The sequence below is a fragment of the Eublepharis macularius genome, chromosome 4, assembly GCF_028583425.1.
Source record: "Eublepharis macularius isolate TG4126 chromosome 4, MPM_Emac_v1.0, whole genome shotgun sequence".
NCBI classification, from domain to species: Eukaryota; Metazoa; Chordata; class Lepidosauria; order Squamata; family Eublepharidae; genus Eublepharis; species Eublepharis macularius.
This window is the reverse complement of record NC_072793.1, coordinates 132,907,340-132,930,180: the sequence shown is the minus strand read 5'-3', so window position 1 is coordinate 132,930,180 and position 22,841 is coordinate 132,907,340. Positions and strand designations below refer to the sequence as shown.

The 22,841-nt window shown below is 42.1% G+C and overlaps 1 protein-coding gene across 1 annotated transcript in view; it reads right to left on the bottom strand.

Moving 5' to 3' along the window:
* SUMF1 (sulfatase modifying factor 1) overlaps positions 1–22,841 on the bottom strand; it is a 93,999-nt gene that overhangs the window by 51,050 nt on the left and 20,108 nt on the right. Inside the window, exons 4-5 of the mRNA XM_054976235.1 lie at positions 5,759–5,841; positions 814–936 (exon numbers count right to left, since the gene is read on the bottom strand). Of these exons, the coding sequence (XP_054832210.1) occupies positions 814–936; positions 5,759–5,841 (206 nt within the window). The remainder of the gene's footprint in view (positions 1–813; positions 937–5,758; positions 5,842–22,841) is intronic.

The following is a 22,841-nucleotide window of genomic DNA, read 5'->3' as shown; positions in this document are numbered from 1 at the left end:
AGAGTGGGGAAGTGCTCCCGCACTCCACAGCAGCCCAATCTGGCCCAATTTGGGCACAAAGTAGGCTGATTTGAGCCCCGAAAGGGCCCAAATCAGCCTGTATCTGGCTGGATTGGGCTGCTGTGGAGTACGGGAGCACTTCTAGGGTACATTTCACAGCGGCCCATTCTGGGCCCAATTCTCCCCCCCCCCCCCGTGGAGTGCGGGAGCACTCCTAGGGTGGCCATGGCCCATGCAATGTTGTCACTTCCCAGGCATGCACTCAAAGGACAACAAGGCAGCTAGGTGCCGGTTCCTCTACCTCCCGCTGGGAGGACAGGGGGACCTGGCAACCCTAAGGAGAGACAAAGATCTAAAAATTTGGGCAAGTATGGAGAGAACTTGGGAGTTCTGTTCTTTGAATGGCAGACATCTGTGTCTTTTCACAAACATTTTTGGGTCCAAGGCATGTTATATTTCACACACAAGGTTTTTACTATTTCAAAACGGATGTTTCAAAAATAGTTATTCTGATCGCTATTTATCATTCCCAGTATGTGGCAGTCTGTTTGTAGACAAATTCCGATTAAAAATGGGGTTGGAGAGGGAGGGAAGGGAAGGGTTCTTACTCTTGCAGTAATGGGGAGGTGGTAATTGGAAAACACAATGCCCCCCCTCCAAAAAACCTCTCCATGAATAGATCATGAGGAATAAAGACTACACATTTGCATTCACGCTGACAGGGAACGTTGGTAACAGAATGCCTTGGCAAGCCCTCAAATAGGAGGAGCTAAATTGAAATGAAAGGGAAAGGGGGGAAGGAATGGTGAATACCTGTTCTCAAGGCCTCCTCGACAACTGTATTCCCATTCAGCTTCTGTCGGTAGCCGTTTTCCTGCCCAAGTACAAAATGCTACAGCATCATTCCAAGAGACATGAAGAACTGGATGGTCTATTCTGAGACACAATAATAAATGTTTTTAAAAAATCAATGCAAATCGAGCCAACCAACCTTAGTTTAAGTCCTGAACAGAGCTAGAACCTCTTGCCAAAACAAAAAATTGGCTGACTCAATACAGAGTACACAAACATATATATTTAACAAAACAAAAGTTAAACTTCCTGAAAGTTATAATAGGTATAAACTAAAGTGTATACAAGATGTAAAAAATAAAAGCAGAACCCCAAATCAACTGAAGAGAAAAAAGCACATCAGCCCAATAGCAGTATTTAGGTGGGAAAAGGTTGGAAATAGCAAGAAGCAAGAAGCAAGATATTTTGTGTGTTTCTAAGTAGAATTGAGAGAGAGAGAGACAGAGAGAGAGAGAGAGAGAGAGAGAGAGAGAGAGCGCACTAAAGGGCACAGGGACCTAAGCTATGTGACCTACCTATCAATAAAGGTTTGTGGCAACACTTTCTGAAAGACCTTTGAAACTGTCCTTTACTTGTTTGCACAGCTAAAATGAGACCTCAAATATGATTCTAATGAGTTTGACAGTTCCATCATGCTTATTTGAGCTGCTAACACAGAGGTCCTGAAAATAGTTGTACTTCACAGAGTGCAATTAAATCTGTATCCGCAGAACTCTCCTCCAGCACCACATTTCGAATGAATCAATTTTCTTCCTGTCAGCTTTCTTTACTGTCCAGCTTTCACATCCATACATAGCAATGGGGAATACCACAGTTTGAATTATCTTGATCTTGGTTCCCAGAGAGACATCTTTATCTTTAAGGATCTTCTCTAGCTCCCTCCCAGCTGCTCTTCCAAGTCTTAATCTTCTTCTGATTTCCTCATAAGAAGAAGAGAGGAGTGGTGGTGGAAGAGAGTTTTGTGGATACCATGGTCAGCCAAAAAGACAAATAAGTGGGTACTAGATCAAATCAAGCCTGAATTCTTCCTAGAAGCTGAAATGATAAGACTAAGGCTATCGTACTTTGGTCACATCATGAGAAGGGCAAGATTCTCTGGAAAAGTCAATAATGCCAGGAAAAGTAGAAGGCAGGAAAAGAGGAAGACATAAACAAGATGGCTTGACTCAATAAAAGAAGCGACGTCCTCCAATTTGCAGGATCTGAGCAAGTCTGTTAATGATAGGATGTTTTGGAGGTCTTTCATTCATAGGGTCACCATAGGTCAGAGGCGACTTGATGGCACATAATACACACACACACACACACAATTATAATAACCATGCAACATGCCATAAGGATTTATATCAATATACTGAATCCTGGAAATGCCTTCAAAAATATACTCATGGCAGAGGTCTATGACAGTACACAAAAAGAGAAAGGCTTTGATATCATAGATAACATCACAGGGGATCCAGACAGACAAATGGATCATACAGCATCTGTTGGATGTATAGGTCATACAGCTTCTGTTGGACGTACAGGTCTCTAAGTGTTATGGACTACAGAGACACAAGAGCCCAAAGGATGAAGACTTTATAGGGTTACAAGAGAGGACCAATGAATCGTGTGTGTGTGTGTGTGTGTGTGTGTGTGTGTGTGTGTGTGTGTGTGTGTGTGTGTGTGTGTGTGTGTGTGTGTGTGTGTGTGTGTGTGTGTGTGTGTGTGTGTGTGTGTGTGTGTGTGTGTGTGTTGGAATTCCATTCTTCCTGTTCCAGCCCAACTGACCCTAGCTTGGCTGCAACAGTGAAGCTGGATTCAGATGGGTTGGGAGGAGAAAGACAGAATCACCTCATTTGCCATTTTCTCAAGTCCTTGCTGTCTCCCAGCCGCCCCACAGCTTTGCAGCGGTGGCAAAATTCCTAGCTGCCCTGCAGTTTCACTAACAGAGTGGTGGCAGCAAAACTCTCCCACCCATTCCACCTGCCTGGAGTTCTGCCACTACTGCCAGCAACGTTCCATGCTTCCCAGCAGCTTCACCCTGGCAGCCGTGGCAATGACTCTTCCAGTCACTCCATAGCTTCACAGTGGCAGGTAATCCCGCTGGGCCTCTGGTCACCATGGCATCTTCCTTATCACTTGGCTTGCCTCTGAGATAAGAGTTTCCCCTCCCACCCTCCTCTTCCTCGCATTCTTGCCAAGAACAAACTCACAGTGCTTGTGTAGTGACTTATTTTATGTTTTTGGCTTTTTTGTAACACCATCTGCCTTTTTTAGTTTTCACATTTTTCTGCAAGCCTAGAGAGCTCCCCAAATTTGGAGAAAAATCTCACTCTGTCAAAGTGGCCCTGATCTCTGGGTTTAAGTATCTGCAGATTGGGGCCACTTGGATATCAGTATATAAGATTTGTTCCTCTGACCTGCCACATGGGTACCCAAACTGGCAAAATATGGGAGAATCTCATCCTTTCATCTCCTTCATGTACCTGTTGCCTTCTTGCTCATCTCCCTTTCTCTGAGATACATGCATTGTTTTTCATTTATTTATACACATGTAGCTGCCTTATACTGAATCAGACTATTGGTCCATCAAAGTCAGACTAGCAGCAGCTCTCTAGGTTCTCAGGCATAGGCCTTTCATATCTACTACTACCCAGTTCTTTTAACTGGAGATTATGGGGACTGAACCTGGGACCTTCTGCATGTCGAGCAGACCAACGGCCACTTACTGACCCACAGCCACTTACTTACTTACATACTTAATAGCCCACCTTTCTCCCCAATGGGGACCCAAAACAGCTTACATCATTCTCCTCTCTTCCATTTTATCCTCACAACCCTGTGAGGTAAGTTAGGCTGAGAGAGTGTGAAACAAGGCCACCAAGCAAGTTTCCTTGGCAGAGCAGGAAATATAACCTAAGTCACCTAGATCCCACTGCAACTCTCTAACCACTACACCAAACTGTGTTTGTGGCAGTGAAGTCTCATCAGAGTCTAGCGGCCTCACTACTAGTTATTTGTCTAAATCTTGTGTTCCCTGCAAGACACACAAGTTCAGTAGTTCCTTTAATTTATTCATGTTTAGATCCTCAGGGTTTTAAAATATTTCTTATTATATATTGTTATAGAATAATTGGTTAATGTGTTTATAACCTATTCCCAGGTTTGGTTCATAAACCTCCACAATGTATTGCTAAAGGGAGCAGATTCCTTAGACTGTTGTTTAGCATTGATTTTGACCTTTTCAAAAAAAAATCCTCTCATGATAAACTAGCATTTATTCCTTCCCATTCGAGAGCAAATGACTGTATTGTCATGAGGAGTTAGCACAGGATGATGTGGTCAGATTACCAACTCCAAGGGAATGAATCTTATTAGTATTCTTTAATGACAGACTCAAGGCCATTTTATAAGCAGTTGCTTTTAACAAACTGTCAATCTCAGGGAGAAAGAGAAGAACATACACTGTAATGCAAAAGTATAATAGTTTTTGTAGGAACAGAAGGGGAAGCTGAGTCAAATATTAGAATAAACATTTCCATAAACTTATGAAGGCTTTTATTTGTTTCCCCTGTTCCATTTATCACTCCCCGTGGCACAAATTTATAAAAACTACTTTCAACCATGTTGGCTCTTTCATTTTAATAATATAAAATAACAGGATCAAATTCATACTGGTAATGTATACCAACAGAAAAGGATGGTCTTTTGTTCTAATCTTCGTGGCTTAGTACATCAGAATGGAAATACTACGACTCAATAAAAACCAAATATATTCACTACCATACCCCACTTCCAAGGTATAAGCGTTTCTTATATAAACAATATCTACAGTGTTCGATGGTTGTTGTGGGTTTTCCGGGCTGTATTGCCGTGGTCTTGGCATTGTAGTTCCTGACGTTTCGCCAGCAGCTGTGGCTGGCATCTTCAGAGGTGTAGCACCAAAAGAGGTGTAGCCTTTTGGTGCTACACCTCTGAAGATGCCAGCCACAGCTGCTGGCGAAACGTCAGGAACTACAATGCCAAGACCACGGCAATACAGCCCGGAAAACCCACAACAACCATCGTTCTCCGGCCGTGAAAGCCTTCGACAATACATCTACAGTGTTCATTTGCTTGTTACTTCAATATAGTATTTGGTAGATTCCAAATACAAAACAGCAGCCCTGTTAAGGAAAAAGTATTTTAAAAATGCACATTTTCCATCCTCTACAAAACCTGCTTTTGCACAGATTGGGGCTACTATCCTCCAGAAGAGGCCTAAAGTTTTCCTGGAATTACAACTGACTTCTAGACTTCTGAGATCAGTTCCCTTGAAGGAAGTGGCAACTTCAGAGGGAAAACTCTAGTGTATTCTAGAATTCACGCTTCCACAGGCATGCCCCCGCCCAAAATCTCCAGAAATTTTCCAGTGAACCTAACATAGATGGGGTTTTTTTCTGTAGTGTACTGGAGAAGTTTTTAAGCAGAAAATGAATTATTGAACAATGCAAACTCTGCACCCATATTTCTATATCTTGTACATCTATGTGGCAGTGTGGATAAAGATAATGCACCAGGCATAGCACTTTCTGAGCATGGCTTTAGTAGGCCAAAGTCACCTCACACAAATAACATCCATGAGTCCGTATTCATATCTGCTACACACTTGAAAGAAAATATAGAAACTGAGAGCAAGATGGAAGGAAAGCACTGGAAACAAAGAGGCAAAAATAGCAGACAGTAAATATCCCAGGGTACACATAAGCAGAGTTTGTGAAAGAACTAAACTTAAAAGCAGCTTCTGTACCAGGAGACAGAGTTCAAAATTCATACATCTTGCATGAATTACAAAAGGGGTAAACTTCTCCAGTTTTAAACACACACCACATTTGAAGGAGTCTTAAGCATAAGAGTTGAAATTCATTAGCTGTCTGAAACTCACCGGTTTGAGATATCAGAATCAGGGCCCTCAGGGTGCCTCCAATTAGCTCCTTTAACAGGCATCCACCAGGGAGCAGCTGCAACCTAAAAACAGGCACAAAAAATATTGGAAGTCCTTCATAATAGACCATTGTGGATCATTCTAGAAGAAAGATACCAGCGGTGAAAGCACAGCTGCACCATGGTTCTCAGCTTGTGCTTGCCTACTGTCTGGCTGGTCATCTATCGTAAGCAGCAGGCCAGCTGAAAGTCAATCAAATGTCCACGCCCTTGAGAAGTGGGAGAATGAATATCAGTGATCAATTTGCACGTGACCTTCCAAAGGTCATAGGAAAATTGTGCTCTAATTGAAACAAAATCTTAATTTCTTGACCACCTCTGGTTTTCCCCTTCAATGCTGTAAACAGTATTTATAAGTCATAAGGAAGCAGCACCAACAATTATGTTTGACATGAGCGTTCTCTCCCAATCTGATGGACTGGATCCAGCAATGTGTAAGCAGATCCACTTGCTCAAGCAGTGGTGCAATGGCTTCACTCCCAATTTGCGGCACAGAGTACTTTAATATGATTTTTAATGAAATAACGTTCATATGGAGAAATGGAATGTACAGGTGGCTCACATGGTTTCATTCAATTGGTTTTGAATTTGTATCAGAAGAAATACCTTGTGCCAGGGTTTTGGACACATGGGAAAGACAGTAATGATACAATCACTTTCCCTCAGCTCAAGGAGACATCTAGGACTAATTTCAGTGCTTCCGCAAGAAATGTTAAACACACAAAAAACTTCTACGGCTGCCAGTTCAATATTTTGGTCCCAGACCTTCCCAAATATGCATCAAGCATATCTTACTAATCTTTCCCATTCATTATGGCTTTTATTGTATTTTTGTATTCTGCTGTATGATAAGACTATTGTATGAAGTGTTTTAATTTTCATTGTACACTGCTCTAATTGTTACAGAAAAAACAAGACAGATTTTCAAATAAACAAATGTCAGTGCTCCGGAAACTAAGGATTCCTGTCAGTATGCTGAAAAGGCTGCAATGTTTTCTTTGTCAACAGGACTAGTTTTAACCGCTTTACTACTTTTGCCCCCAATCGTCTTGGTACAGAACATTGACAATATCACATCCAAAAAGTACAAGCAGTACATTTCACAGTTTGCTCCTGTGTGTTCAGAGGGGTTTTTTTGCCCTGTGATAACATTTAATTGAGGTCAAACCCCAACCTTCATACATGTAATCTTTTTCGGCTAATTAACTTGCTAATCTTCTTCCAATGTATTGTTGCAAACTTCCAGAAGATGGAGACAGAACTGTCACAAACATTTTCTGAGCTCTTTGTTACTATCCAGAGTTGTGCTGCAAAATGATTTTCAGTACAAGTCTTATATGACAGAATGGGTTTTTGAAATTTTAAACGATCATACTACCTCTCACAATTTAAAGTAATCTGGAGAGAAAACAGTAGCATTAAGAGCAAACTTGCACATTGCAGGCCTCAATACATAGACTGGCAAAGGACAAGTTTATAGAATACATAGCTGCTTGCAGAGTGGGGCTGGCGGATCCCCCACTCCCAGCCTCTGCCCCTCACCACCACTCACCTGGCTGGGAGAGGGGAGAAAGGCAGGGGAACAGGCCTCCTGGGCACACACCATTGGCCCATTTGGGGCTCAAATTGGACTGGTGTGAAGTACAGGAGTGCTCTTGGGGCCTGCGCAATGATGTCACTCCTGGAAGTGACATCATAGCACCACCTCGGGAGCACACGCATGCAAAACACACATACAAGAAGCTTGACAAAGTAAGTGCCAGGTCCCCCCTGCCAGGACAATAAGGGAACACGGCAACCTAGCTTGCAGCCCTTTTTAAATGAATATGCTTTATGAGACAAGGAGATTTGGCTAGCAACCACAGGTTACTAATATGGGTTTGCTAGTTTAATAAAGCTTTCCCTCAATAAAAATAGAAATAGTTATCTACTAAAAAATACCTCGTACTTATCGAACGTTAGAAACTTCTCCAGATGCACATTTTTCCATACTTCTTATCTGTTCATAGAAAGCTACATTCTAATGGTACAACTGTGATCCTGCAGCATGCTAACTAATACCTCCCCATACTGGGGTTCAAATGTGACTTGGGATCATTTATGTATTAACTTACTCATCTATTAACTCATAGGGTTGATGTTGGAAACCAGTTATCAGTGTGGGATTTATCCTGTGAGGTTCCACAGGGAAAGAGTCATCCCTCATTCTATTCAATCTTTATCTAAAGCCTTTAGGAGAAATCATTCGTAACTATGGAATTGGATGTCATCAATATGTGGATGACACCCAGCTCTCCAGCTCTCTATCCCTCTATCCCAATCTCTTGGTGATGCAGCAGAGGTCCTGAGTCCTGCTGATCAGCCGTGATCAAATGGCTGAAAGAGAAGAAATTGAAACTGAACTGGATAAGATGGAAGTAATACTGATTGGCAAGGCCCAGATCTTGAAGAACATTGTGCTTCCTATTTTTTATGGGATTCGGCTGCCACTTGCTGACTCTGTTAAAAGCCTGGGGGTTGTACAGGATCCAGCACTACAGCAGAAGCAGCAAATTAATGCTGCTGCAAAAAATGCTTTCTTCCAACTCAGTTTGACCCTGAAGATGGCTCCCTACCTTGACATGGCCAATCTGGCCACCTGGATTCTCATCACAGTAACATTGAGACTAGATTACTGTAATGCAGTTCCCTCAAAGTCAGCTAGGAGATTCCGGCTGGTGCAGAACATTGCACCTTGATTATTATCGGGAGATAGTCAGAGCATCCATATTATGTCCCCATTCTGCAGTTATTCCATCATCTACTTGGTCCAATTCAAGGTACTGGCCATCACATATTAAGCCCTTCATGGCCCTAGACTCTTGTATCTGCAGGACTGCCTCCCCGCCTATATTCTACCACCACAACTTTGCTCACCTGAGTACCACCCTACAAACGGGCAAGATCAGTAACTGCCAGTACACACGCATTCCCTGTAGTGGCCTCTACCTTGTGGAATGCCCTGCCTGAGGAGGTCAGGAAGGGTCTCATACATCTGGAATTCTGCAAATTATGTAAAACAGAATTGTTCAGGAGGGCAGTTTCATAAAAGTGATAAGGCTATAATTATGGCTCAAGGAAGAGAACTAGTCTGTGGATTTTACTTCTCTATGTGGTATACGTTATCGATTGCTGTATGCTTTATCTTGTTCTCAGCACATCATATTTCTGCTTATTTAATGTCATTTACTGCTTGTTTAACATGTCCTGTTTAATTGTTATGCTTTAATATTTCTCCAGATCCAGAGCTGCTGTAGCACAGCGGTTAAGTGGTTTGGCTGCAAATCAAATTCGAACTCTACTGGTTCGAATCCCACTACTGCTATGAGCTTAGTAGGTGGCCTTGGGTAAGCCACTCCTCTCAGCCCCAGCTCCCCAGCTATACTGTGGGGATAATACTAACACTAACTTGTTCATCACTCTGGATGAGGCACTAATCTGTCTAGAAGAGCGGTATTAACAGTTATTATTATATTGCTTATTAGATATTTCACCCTATTGATTGCATTGACCTACGCTGTATAATCCTTCTTGAGTGTCAGTGAGAAAGGTAGACTATATATAACATTTAAAAAGTTAAATAGCTCAATCACCTTTTCAGTAGCACTCAACACAACCTAAAATAAAAATCTAAAACCACAGAAATGCCAAGGTACAACAGGGAAGCCAGGAAGTTCAACCTATCCTTGCAAATCCCTTGGCAAACAGAAAAGCTTTCACTAGTAGCAAGAGAGAAACAATCTGATCTCCTGGAGGCATTACAGCAGACACAGCTCTGATCGGCAGCTAAGCTAAGCAGAGGTGAGAAGAGGAAGACCTTGGAAGATGACCTTAAATACAGGATGTACTTGCAGCTTTGACAGTGGGGTCCAATGCTAGCATATTTCTGGGACAGGACCCATTTTAGAACTTTTGTTTACTCGGTTCTAGCGTGGCTTCAGGTACTCACTATAATGAACTGCTCACGAGTACTTAAAACCCAGTAAGTCCGAAACATTATCTTTAGGGATTTGCAAATATAAAAAGATGAGGGCTAGGGTGAAGCAGCTCAAGATCAGGTATATTCAATGGATGGGTACACAAAAGTCAGCTCAGTTATTCTGCAACCACCACTATAAAAAAAAGAGAAGAAAGGTGAAGCAATGGGTACCAGAAACTAGAGGCATTAGTAGCCACTTCCTTATTTGTCTGGAAAGAGGAGCATTTTTTCCCTGACAAGCAGATGGAGGGATTTGTACCCTTCCAGTTCTCACTTTCCTTCCCACTGCTCTGCACCAGCTGCTGCCACTCTGTTCCCTGCAGTCAGGAAACTCCCGATCCTTAAAAAGCAGCAACAGAGATACGGAAAACTTTCCAGGATGGAGAAGTCTTGGCTGAGCACCCCATTGTTCCTAAACTTGAGCCTTAAAGCTAAAAGGAGGCTGCAGACATCTAAATAAGTATTATTATTTTCTCCTACATTTCCCGGCTTCACATTTTCTCTCTGTGACCCTTTCCCCAAGTCCTTCTGTTTTCTCATAACATGTACCTCTATAATGCAGACTGCAAACCTGCTTGTTTTAAACAAAAGTGCCTCTCAGTTCTAGGGATCCCTCAATACCTTCCAGTACTGCCTCAGGGATGATGCTCCACAGATGGAGACTCTCTGATCTAGAGACTCAATTCATACTTTATACTGTCATGAACGGCAAGAGGCCTGTCATTCTCGGCAGATAACAGAGTCCCCAAGAGATGTGTTAAGTATGATTCACAGCACAGCAAAACTGAGATATAAGCATCACCCTTTAAACGAAAGCTTCCAAGTGCCAAGTAAATCATTTAACATCTTCTAAATACACTTCAGTCTGCTCATTCCCAAAATAAATCAGCTGTCCAAAACTTACATGTTTTCCAAAAATTCTCAGAATGCTGAAAAGCTTCTAATAAAGCTAATTAGCACAAAGGCTAATGAGGTGAGAGATATAAGAGCCCCACATCATTTAATGCCACAAGCCTTCTCTTCCAGCTAAGGAGCTTAATTACTTTCATAATATGCAGCATTCTCATGTTTTGGATCAAAGGCAATATGTTCCACATTTGGAAGTAGCAACAGATGTAGAAGTACACAAAGGAAGTAGTCGGGCAGTAATACAGAGGACGAGTTGGAGACAGAAAAGTACGTACTTCCATTGTATAGGAAAGTAATGATTGATTGGCTATGCTTAAAGGGATTCAATAGGCCACCAAATTCAACTTTTTATTCCTATAACAGAGCCTACAATTTCCACAAAGATTCTCCTTATTCTGTGCCTTATGAGTATCTTTGGAATTTAATGATATCACAGTTACAAAACAATGCACTTCCTGAATTTGTTCAGCTCATTAAAGCTATTCTAGTCCAAACCAATTCTGAGCTCTCTCCAGACATTCCCATTCCCCTTTGATAGTAACAAAAGTCTTTCCTCATTGGCTAACATGAACACAGCAATCTGCTTTGCCTAAGTCAGTCCACTGATTCATTTCACCTAAATGCAATGGCAAAACTACTGACACTTCAGGTATGCTCACAGGATTCCTCTTATTTCTTCTACATGAGACAGCTGGTTAGCAACAAGCCATTTCATCCAAACTATGGTGTTTTCCACAAAAAAAGCCTCTAGTTTCTTTCCTTCAGTGTGGAGGAAAAGACAACTCCATGCATTCTCTTATTCCTTCACATATTTCAGGGCACAGTCTGTTCACCTGGTCCTGTCCCCACTCTATTTCCTTTCTTTCTTTAACCAAACCCTGTTCCATTAAATGGCACAGGCTCAAGATCTAGGAGGAAAATTCTTGTTTGACTGGAGATGCAAATATATGGGACGATGCGTTTTGCAGACAGAAAGCAGCCCTTGTTTTGCATTCTTTTCTATATGATCACCATACAAACCCTCATGGCTGTCGCTGAACATAGCAGCAACACTAGACTTGCAAAGGAATCAGTGCTCTATCTCCAAGATGCATTCATCTTGCCAAGTCATGAAGTCATTGTCAAGCTTCCATTACAAACAGTAGTCTTTTTGAAAAGTCCATAGCTCTTAAACCATAAGAATCTCCCATTTCCATAAAAGCAATACTTTCTGTAAAACCAATTTATCTTCTGGGCAGTTGTGTAACAAGCTGGCAGCAACATATCAAATGCTTGTAAAGACAAATCATCACACACTTTTCTGGGGGGAGGGAGATCCCAAATTTGTCTTCTAGTCCACCTCTCTCCTTCATTTGAAGATTCAAAGTTTGAAGCAAGAAAGACGTCTTCTAGAGAAATCAGGACAGATGTAAAAAGGAGAAAGGGACAGAAGAGGAGCTGCAGCCTACATTCTCTGAATACATGTCTCTCCCCTGATGACCCAGGGCAAGGTCATAGAAGTTTACGTTCTGCACAAGGTTGGAGGCTTCAATTCTGAATTAACCTAGACTCTGCCAGTGTACAAAGGTGGATACAGCTCCAAATTTGGAGATGCATGTTTAATTCCCCCTTAGCCATGGGCCAATAACTATCTAATCTTCACAAAGTTGTGGTAAGGATAAAAAGGATGTAGGGGAGGGGACAGGTGGGATACCAGCACAATGAATAGGACAGATAAATAATCCAGAGTATCATGCTATGCTGAAGAGAGGAACAACAGCAACCAAGTATCTCATGTTAGTAGTGCCTGGTAGACAAACACTAAATTTAGAAAAGTGGCTTAATAAAACAGATAAGCAGAAATTTGGGCAAAGAACAGTTTTCTTTGCCTGGAGGTTCAACTTGTATTCAAGTAACCAACTCATAATTGGTCATTATGTGACTCAACTTGAGAGTTTCCCCCCTCCCACACACACAACCGTCCTCTTGTATTTTTATGACAAACGATTGTTTGTAATTATATCCAAACCCTACAAATGAGGGTGTCAAACCACAGAACCTTTGTTTACGGGGACAAGTACAAATTATCATTTGTACTTTATGCACAACAACAACAGTTTGTTTTTATTTTTCTGCCTTTCCTGCTGGTACTCAAGGCAGATTACAATGGTTTCCTTGAAAACAAAGTCTTAAATATTGAGTCACGGATGAGGGGGGAATTTAGCACGTGAGCCAGGAGGTCACTCGGGTTCATTTCCATAAAAGCAAGGCTATGTTTCAATCATGTCACAGGCATAAGGACACAAGGCAGTGAAAGGGTTGATGAAGGTCAATCAAGGTGTGTGTCTGTTGTTCAAGACATTTTTACCAGAGGGAACCACCCCTGATTTAAGAAACCCTTCGAAGAAAAAATGATACACTGCTGTTAATAATCTCTGCTTGAATAACTAGGGCCTGTGTTACTACAAGAGTTTTAATTATCCCAAAGCCTTTTTCAGGATAGCTTTGCCCTGCCCTGGCTTACTGTAAAAGGTTTAAATTGCTTACAATTTGCTCTCAGTAAATGGTTTGCTGTGCTGGAATTTACTGACAGAACTGTTAGTACAATGTGATACTTAATCTGATAAACAGCCCAATCTTCTTGTTTGTGCTTATAATATTAGCGCCTTTTCAGTTAGAGGAAGGACTCTGCTGTTAGAAAAACAAGAAATACAAATGTTCAACAGTATGGTTTTTTTTAAAAAATCCAAGCACATCTAAAACTTATTAAAGGAGTCAGTGTTGTTATAATAGTGGCTAGGCTAATGTGCTGCTATTGGTGCCAAGTACTGCTTCACACATTGGAATGTATCCTACCTTAGGCTGCAGAAGCTTCCTCTAGCTAAGGAGCCTTCCTCCAAGTTAAGTGGCTCTTCCCTTGGAGCTCATTTGAGTGAGAGGAACAGGCCATGTAATTTTCACAGAAGCACAGTAAGAAGGGAGCTTCCAGGCTACCCAGTTCAACCTGCTCTTCAGTGCAGAAAATCCAAAGCTAGAGTATCTGCGACATATGGCTGTCCAGCTTCAACTGGAAGATCTCTAGAGAGAAAGCACGCACCCCTTCCTCACAGTATTGGTTCCGCTTCTGAACTGCTTATACCACTAGGAAGTTTGTTAGTTTCAACTTACATCTATCCTACTGTAACTAAGGTGCACACTTGGAACATAGAAAGAATTAATGCAGGAAATGTGTATGCTTCATCTGTATCATATGTATACTTAACAAGGAGCTGGATTTCGACACAGCTCTGCCCTGGCTTTTAACAAGCAGTGGCAAAATTGGGCTTGAAACAATCCCAAGAGACCCGGGACCACGTCCTCCTTCAGCCGTGAGTGATTTGCAGCAAGTTTATTCTTTCTTTTGCTTATTCTGTACTAATCTCACACTGCGTAACCCGCCTTGAGACTCAGTGAACTATAAATGACATAAATAAAATAAAATAAATATTTGTTCACCTGACAATCAGAGTTCCCAATATTCAGTTCTTGGGAGAACACCACATACATACATTGCAACCATTCATAGCATTCTGCATATTTTTAGAAGTACAATAAAAATCTAAATAAATTGCAATATTTATCCAAGCATTTCTTTTTGTACATATCTTGGAACACTTGCCTTAATTCCAGGCTCAAACATTTCATCTGCAGATAACTTTTGAAAAGTCTGATGACATCAAACATTTTCAGCCCCACTGTCTTACCACTATTAAGGAGCTTAGTTTAGATACAAGTGGATCTACCAAATAGCAATGTTATACTTACTATGTTAACAAAGATCACTGGGGAGTACTTGCGTTGAAGCTGAATGCTTTCGTGTTGGTTGTTTACAAAATCTCAGAAATACCTCAATTCCCTCAGGCTGGCAAGCATGTGTGTTCCAAATGTAGAAATTCTTTCACGTTTGGAGTTACGTTTGTCTGTGTAAAGAGCTCTAGTGATCTTTGTTTACTCAGAGTAGCTCATACATATTACATACCAGACAGGAACTGAAAATCCAAAGTAAGTGCATTTGCCTGCATGTTACCCTCCCCTATCCATCAAGATGAAAACACAGTAAGGTTAAGAATTTTTAGACATACAAGTACAAATGACCCAGGATTTAAGGTATCACCCATTCTGGATGGAGCTGCACACCCTTTGAATGAACAGGGCCATAATTTGGGGTGCTCTTGCACCCAGGCCTACTTTTGGATAAGCAGGTGACACCTGTGGCCAGGGGTGCCTTTTACCAGCTTTGCCAGCTGTGGCCTTTCTGGAGCAGGAACGATCTGGCCACTGTGGTACATGTCCTCGTTACATCTAAATTAAATTACTGCAATGCGCTGTATTTGGGGTTGCTCTTGAAAAAGTGTTTGGAAACTGCAATTGGTGCAGCCAGGAGATTAACTGGGGGGGGGGGGGGGGTCCACAGGAAATATATTACTCTAGTCTTGGCTTATTTACACTGGCTCTCAATCAGTTTCTAGGCACAATTCAAGGGGCTAGTGGTGACATTTAACGGCCTTTATAGTTTGTTATCAACATACCTAAAGAACCCCCATTGTCTTATGAACTGATCCAACCACTTCAGTCATCTTTGGAGGTCCTGCTTCTGAGATTAGGCAGGTGGCAACGCAGGAGAAGGCACCAAAACTCTGAAACTCTCTCCCCAGGAAAATTCACCTGTCCCCTTCTGTTGTCGTTTTTTCTGCTTGGCATTCTCTCAATGATCTCTCCTCCCAATAATTTTAACCATTGTTTTACCTTCTGCACTTATTTTAAATTCTGGTTTTAAATCGCTTTATGTGTTGGTTTTAATGGCTTTTAAAATGAGATTTTAATTTGTATATTTTAAATCTCTTAGCTGTCTTAGTGGCCCTGTGAGGGTAGAAAGGTGGGGTAAAACGCTTAATAAATAAATAACCTTGGCTAGATCAGCAGAGTTCAAAGGGATGGCAACTTATTAGTAAGCTCTAATAAAAGGCACTTTGGGCAGCGACTCCATCCTGCTACACTGACAACAAGGATGAGTTTAGAAGCACCCCACAATGGTTCAATATGACATACTAATTCCATGGTGTGAATAGGGCTTAGTGGTAGAACATCTGCTTTGTGTGCTGAAGGTCCCAGATTCAATCTAGTAGTTGATGTGAAAAATCTCTGCCTGGGACCCCAGAGAGCTGCTGTTAGTCAGAGTAGTCGAGACTGACCTTGACAGACCAATGCTCTGACGTGGTATAAGGCAGCTTCATGCATTCAGGCTTGGCAGATCAATTCCTTTCAGAACACTGGCCTTCTTGACCAGCATCAGTCTGTCTTCTCTGAACTGAGATTCACCTCATTCTTCCTCAGCCTCTGATCCATGCATCAGGGCAGAGACAACCTGCTTTTGAGACTTAATGTAACGTGGAGGTAGGTTGGCTCAATACTGGATATTCCTTAATGTATGCAGAACGCATTTTGGCACATTTAAAACGTAATAGCTAGGTTGACTACCTTTCTTACCCTGCTTGTAAAAAGTTTTAGGACCTGTTCCAAGCTTATATGTTTATATTCTATTAACTGAAACAAAATTTACTTTATTGCACACTCTCTCATGGACTTTCTACTACTGAATATAAAACACCATACATTGTACATCCACCGTACAATACAAAGTCCTGACTTACAACAGGCATTTAAGACTGAGCCAGAGATGTCCAGATGACTGGCTTCTCTCAGCTTATTAGTGGTATTCCTTCTGAGGTAACTACTACTGCATTGGATGCAAAGAAAAGATCCCTGCATCTTGGAAAATGGTAGTGACACCTCTACTGTGTAAGAAACCATCTTTTAATCCAGAGGTTCTGGGAAATTTTCACTCTGTCAAAAAATTATCCATTTCAGTAACTTAAGGTTTCATTTTCATCAGATCCAAACACAGCTGCATCTTCTGTTGGTTCAAAGTCCAAGCATGGAGGCCACTGTCAACACACAAAAAGAACTAGAAAGAACAACACTGGTAGCAATAGCAGGTGGGTCAGCTTGAGGCTTGGTGAGAGAACGCTCATTACCATTACCTGTCCATCCCTCCCAAGCCTCTTTGCTATTGTCAGGAGGGAAAACACCCAGGAGGATACAGCCAACCCCACAAATCACCAGCTTGGTCTAAATGAGGAATCCTCACTATCAACTGTCAACATCTGGTGGGGTGAGGGGATGAATATGTTTTGCAACATAGACAAGGGTCATCTTCTAAGCCAATCTGGCTGAGAAGCAGACTATTAATAAATAAATATTCACCAGCTACAGACCTTTTTATAAAGATGGGAACAGTAAGTTCTGTTTGTATTAGGGACATTCAGATTAGGTTACTCTAACATACTCTTTGCAAGGCTGCCTTTGAAAAGAGCAGAGAAATGTCAATAGGTGCAAAATGCAGCAGAGAGGCTTTTAAGGGGACCTGCTGTGGAGAAAATATAACCACAGCGTAGTGTAAGCATCACTGGCTGCAAATATGCTTCCAGACCCAATTCAAAGTCTTGAATAGCTTAGAATCAATGCAGTCAATGGATGCCTCTAGCCCTATACCTGTGCTGTTCGATCTCCTGCTGAAGCCCTGCCAGCATGCTCTTACCCACAGAAGAAAGAATGACGGGCCTGTGAGACGGGCTCTGTCAATTACTGCACACTGATTGTAAAATGCTGTCCCCTAGGAGGTTCCTTTAATCCCCTTACCTTTCACTGACTTAAGACGTGTTTATTTCAGAGACTTTTTCAGACAGGGAACCCTTCGACATTGTCCGAAGCTGCTATTTTATTGAAGTATCTCTGTGGTTTCAGTTTGTTATTTTGTTCTTATTGCCTGGTTTTATTAGGAGGCTGAAAAAACTTGATAACCTAAACTGCCTTGAGCACTACTTGTTTAGAAAAAAGGCAGGATACGAATGTCCTAATATTAAATACACTGTAATGCTAGAAACAGAAGGCATACAGCCTCTAAAACTTAAATTAAAAAAATTAAAAAGAAAACCAGAGCATGACAGAGAAATTGTTGCAGCAGAGAGATGGTTAAGTTACATGAGTGTTCTCAGTCTTCAGTTGAGAATTCAACCTCCAAGTCAACGTGTGTGTTTTTTAAAAGATATCTCGAACCAGTACGGGCATGACAGAGTGGCAGCAACATGGACACCTCTTTCAGGATGCCAGTATTACTTTTGTAGACTACCACTGTCCATCTCTGAAGAATGTTCTCATCCCCTACACCCTTTAAAGAAGGGTGTTTGGCTTCCAAAGACTTGTACCTTGAAAAACCTTGCTGTTCTCTAAGATGTCACTGGACTCAGATCTTGCTGCTCTACTGCAGCCCAAGACAGCTACCTACCTGAAACTCATCTCTTACGGTGCACCACCATTTTGTTTCTTCTACTCAATTGTCTTCCTCTTTCAAGTAGTGTGTGATCCAACTTCCACATTATGCCATTAAGCACCAGCCCTTATGTAACTGCCAGCATCTATTCCATCCTTGATTTCAAAACAACGGGTTGGGCTGACGTCATCCTGTGAGCCTACAAAGCTTCCCTCACAGTGTGGCTGTTAAATGAAGAGGCAGCTACTTTGCTTGCCGTTCTTGCTCATCCAGATGCCGGAAGACTATTGTCCCCCATCAAGACACACTGATCCCAAAGGCAGCAGCAGAACCAAGCACTTCAAGCCCAACCTGGTGTTCCAGTCATATCAAGAGCATAAGTCAGTCTTTCAACCTTGCCGTCCCTCTCATCTCACAATGAATTTCCTGCCCACTCTAGTTTCTTTAGCAGGGCATGGACATTATAACTAGAATAGGCTAATAAATATATTCTGCCAAAAGGAAGCTGAATGGCCTTATGGAGATGCATTTTCTGTGTTCACCTTTCTCCACATTTTCACCAGCTAGGATTTTTTTTTATTTCCTAAGAACATCAAACACAGTGCTGAAGCGACCTACTTCTGTTTCAACATTCTGCCTCCATAGCAACTGCCTTACGTTTATGGAGAACAGCGGAAGTTAACTCCACAGAAACATCACAATGTAAATAATACTGAAAGGTCCAGTGTTTCAAAGCTCAGGATAAAAAGGGCCTTTTCAAGAATTGGTGTCAAGGTTTCCCCAACCTGCTTGGAAAAGACACTTCCGGCTGATCTCATCCTGCCATTTAGACAAACTTTGTTCTTTAAAAAAGTTACTTATTGTCAGGGTAGCAAAGCGTATCCAAACCCCAAATTGTGAGGATTAACACTGTATATCAAGACAGTCACTCGCTTCATAAGACGTCTCAAAAGTAGAACTTCCTGAAAATGTGCTAATGCACAGGTTAAGCTGGCAGTGCAGGAGCCACTTTCTGTGCCACTGAAAAATACAAGAAACCACAAACGATGTGGCAGAAGCCCATGGCGAAGAGCATCCCCACCAGGACATTCAGGTGTAAGGAGAAGCCACAGGTGGCCTATGGCACCTTCTTCCTGCACAGCCTATAATTCTAACGTTACTCTGGCAGTAGGAGGAGCTGTGAGGCAACTGTTCCCATTCCATCTCCATTATGTAAAAAGGTCTTAAGATGGCTGCACATCTGGCAATAGTCTGAGCCCTCTGGCACCACCTATGTATTACAGCAAATAAGCACAGCTCCTATTATTCATGCCTGGCTGGTATTTACTCTGAGAAGCTGCAGAATATCCAAAAAGAATATTATGACTGTTCTTTGTAACGAAGTCTAACAGTGGAACCACTGCAGTAGAAATGGTCCGAATGACCATTCTCTTTCCTTTTTGACCCATACTCTAGCCTGGACTTATGTAAACATTGTGGAACACAAGCTATTTTGCAGGACTGGGACTAGGCAATTGAGCTGGAAACCAGGAAGCCCTCTTTTGTTCTTTTAGATCTTAACAATGAATGCTGTGCCCATGAAGCTGAATCTAATATTGCTTACAAATCTCAGCCCTATAAATTATTATCTTGAATCATACATAATGGGAAGTTTGCCATTGAGAAAAGTAACCAAAAAAATGGATTTAATGATATCCATCGCATTTTTTATCCCATGCTTCCTCCAAGGAGCTTTGGGCAGTACACACGTTTGGATCCCCCTTCTCATTGCAGATCTCTTACCCCAAGCTGTTCCTTGGGGGCTCCTATTCCACAAGAACAGCTCCCTTTGAAGGGAGCTCTGACTCGCAAAAGCTTACACTCTGAAAATCTTGTTGCTCTCCAAGGTATCACTGGACTCAAATCCTAATGCTCTGCTGATGGGCCATCTTCTGCCAGGGGACATTTCCAGTGAGGTCCAAGCCATGATTCTCCCCCTCCTGCATTTTATCTTCAGAACAAACCTCTGCATGATCTGATCACAATCCTTCAGCCTATCGGGGCCAAGCTGGATTTGAACCCAGATCTTCCTAGTTCTAGTCCATCACTATACAACACTAGGCTTTTTTTTAAAAAAAAGATGAAAATTACATATCCAGATGTTGTTTTGCACTCCCTCTTACAGCGTACATATTTTGAAATAGGAGGGGGGGAACCCCTTTTGGCTCAACTGTTCAACAGTAGGTTAAGATATGCCAAGCCACAAGAAAAGCAAATCTCTGCATCACCAGGCAGCTTGCCAAAGTCATCAGAATAATATCGTTTTTCCATGCCTACCCAGACGATGTTCTACATGCCAGGATGTCCTAATAATACATATTGCAAAACAAGGCAAAGGATGGTCCTCTCAAAATTACTCTAACCAAATAGGGGAAATCTCTAAGAGGAAACAGCAGAGAACACCACTTTCGGCTGTGGGCCAGTTCCCACTTCTCTCTTACATGAGTATCAGAGACAATGCCTCTGAGCTGGGCCAAGGACCACAGCACACAGAATATCAGCTTAAAAAAATGGCATTTTGCCATTTCACTGAGGCCTGAAGACCAACAAAAGACACATTGTCAAAAGGAATATTTTTTAAAAATACACATCCAGCTCCAGATGTTCTGAATGCTCACTGCAACGTTTCACATTTTGCATAATACATGTGTTTTTGTTTTCAGGCATGTCAAAGGAGTCATCTAAGGTTCTGGTTAGAGCATCTCTTCCTCCATGCCATCCATCACAATTCCCCTGAAGGAAAGATGCTACAAGCAACAAGAGGCAGATATATCAGTTCTTTCTTGCCCCCTCACCAGTGAGTGAACGGCCTCATCAAGACAAATATCAGAATGGTTCTCTTTTCCCCACTAGTACAATATAGCCTGCTTTAGATAACCCCTTCCCTTTCATGCTGATCACTGATCTGCATTCAATGGGGAATCCTTTTTGTAAGTCTCATTTCTTTAAATTTCCAAATAGAGATGGGCATGAACCGAAATACAAACCAAAGTTTGACACGAATCGGACTGGTTCGTGGTTTGCGAACCAGCAGTTCATCAGAGCCCATTTCTGACGAACCGCCACGAACTTTAGGCTGGTTCGTTTGGTTTATTTTTTGATTCGTCACTGCAGACAGCCTGGCGCCAATCAATTAGTTTCCTAGGCAACAGGAGATGGACTTCCTGCAGACCCGGAAGTGACCTTCTGCTGGCCTGGAAGTCACGATTTGCTGACTTGGATGTGACATTTTCACAAACCAAACAAACCAGTTCACGAACCGGGGCAGGTTTGTGAAAGTTCATGGTTCATGAAATGCAACGAACCATGAACCGCGCGGTTAGGTTTTTTTCCAGTTCATGCCCATCTCTATTTCCAAAATAAATCGGTTACCTATGGCTGGCTATAATTTCAGGGCTTGTTCATAAAGTCATTTTTCAGGTTTAGGGAAAATAACAGTAGCAAAGTGAGAGACTACAAGGTGTCCTGGACCTTGTGACCTGTACCCTGCTGATTACTTTAAGCAACAGGGAACCATTTCCAGGCTCAGTAAGTAGAGCTTCCTGAGCACAGGAAAGAACAGGCTGGGCTGCCTTGCTTATCAGTGCCCAGGTCAATCAGGATTTCCAAGAGTGAAAGAAAAAGAATCTACCTGCCCCCATAAGAAGCTCAGTTGTCTCTGGCCTCTACTGAAGCAACTGATCTCTGTTCCTCAGATCCTCAACTATGATTCTTACCCATCTCTTTTGACCAGCACCATGTTGTCTCTTAGTCTTGGTGGTCTCTCCTTGGTGCTGCTGATTTCTGCAGCATCCACAAAGCAATTTGTTCCTAACCCTGCATTCTTGACAGAATCAAATACATGGAAAGCAGCCAGTTTTGCCTATTGTTTGGCAGAGTTTCTGCCTGGCAAACCAGTCTATCACAGAATCCGTTGTTCTTCCTTCCCCTCCAACTCAGACAGTCATTTTTCCTCCTGACTGAATATAAAAATAGGCAACCCCTACTGCCTACAAGAACAGGTTGCATACCTTCTCATAATTTGTTGACACAAAAGCACCAGCCATTTCCCAGAAGGGGGGGCAGGGGACGCTTTGTTTTGCTGAAATGCCCCATCAGTTTTTTAAACTGTGGCTTAAACAGACTCGCTAAGCTCCCTCCCTCTGCTTTTGTTCACTGCACCCGCTTCCTCCAACAAGAAAGGAAGTATAAAGTCTGTGGGGTTTCATTGTGCCTAGCAGCCCGCATGCAGAGTAAGCCAACATGTACTATTATTGCTCCAATGCATAACATTTTCCTTCGGGATCACAGTGGGAATGCGGCAAGATGAATCACTTCTGTGAAAGTTAAACTGATTAGAAACGAAAATACTAAGCTACCTTGCACCCTCCCCTCCCTTAACAGTCTGCAAAAGTGAGAATGAAAACCCACAAGTGGCTCCCTACCTATGTTTAAGGGAAAACTAATGTGCTGTTGCTCCTCATAGCACATTGTGTTGCTCAGTTAAAAAGGAGCACCCTGCAAGTAGCAGAACAGAGAGGCAGCATTTCAGCCTTGCAAAACACCATTTTCCTGTCCCTTAATAAGGCAATGAGTACACAATCCCCAGTGTAGCCTTAAGCCTTTCAAAGTGCAGTCCTAAGCAGAGTTATACCCTTCTAAGCCTACTGACTTCAACAGGCTCAGAAGGATGTAACTCTGCTTAGGACTGCACTGTTCATCACCTACCAA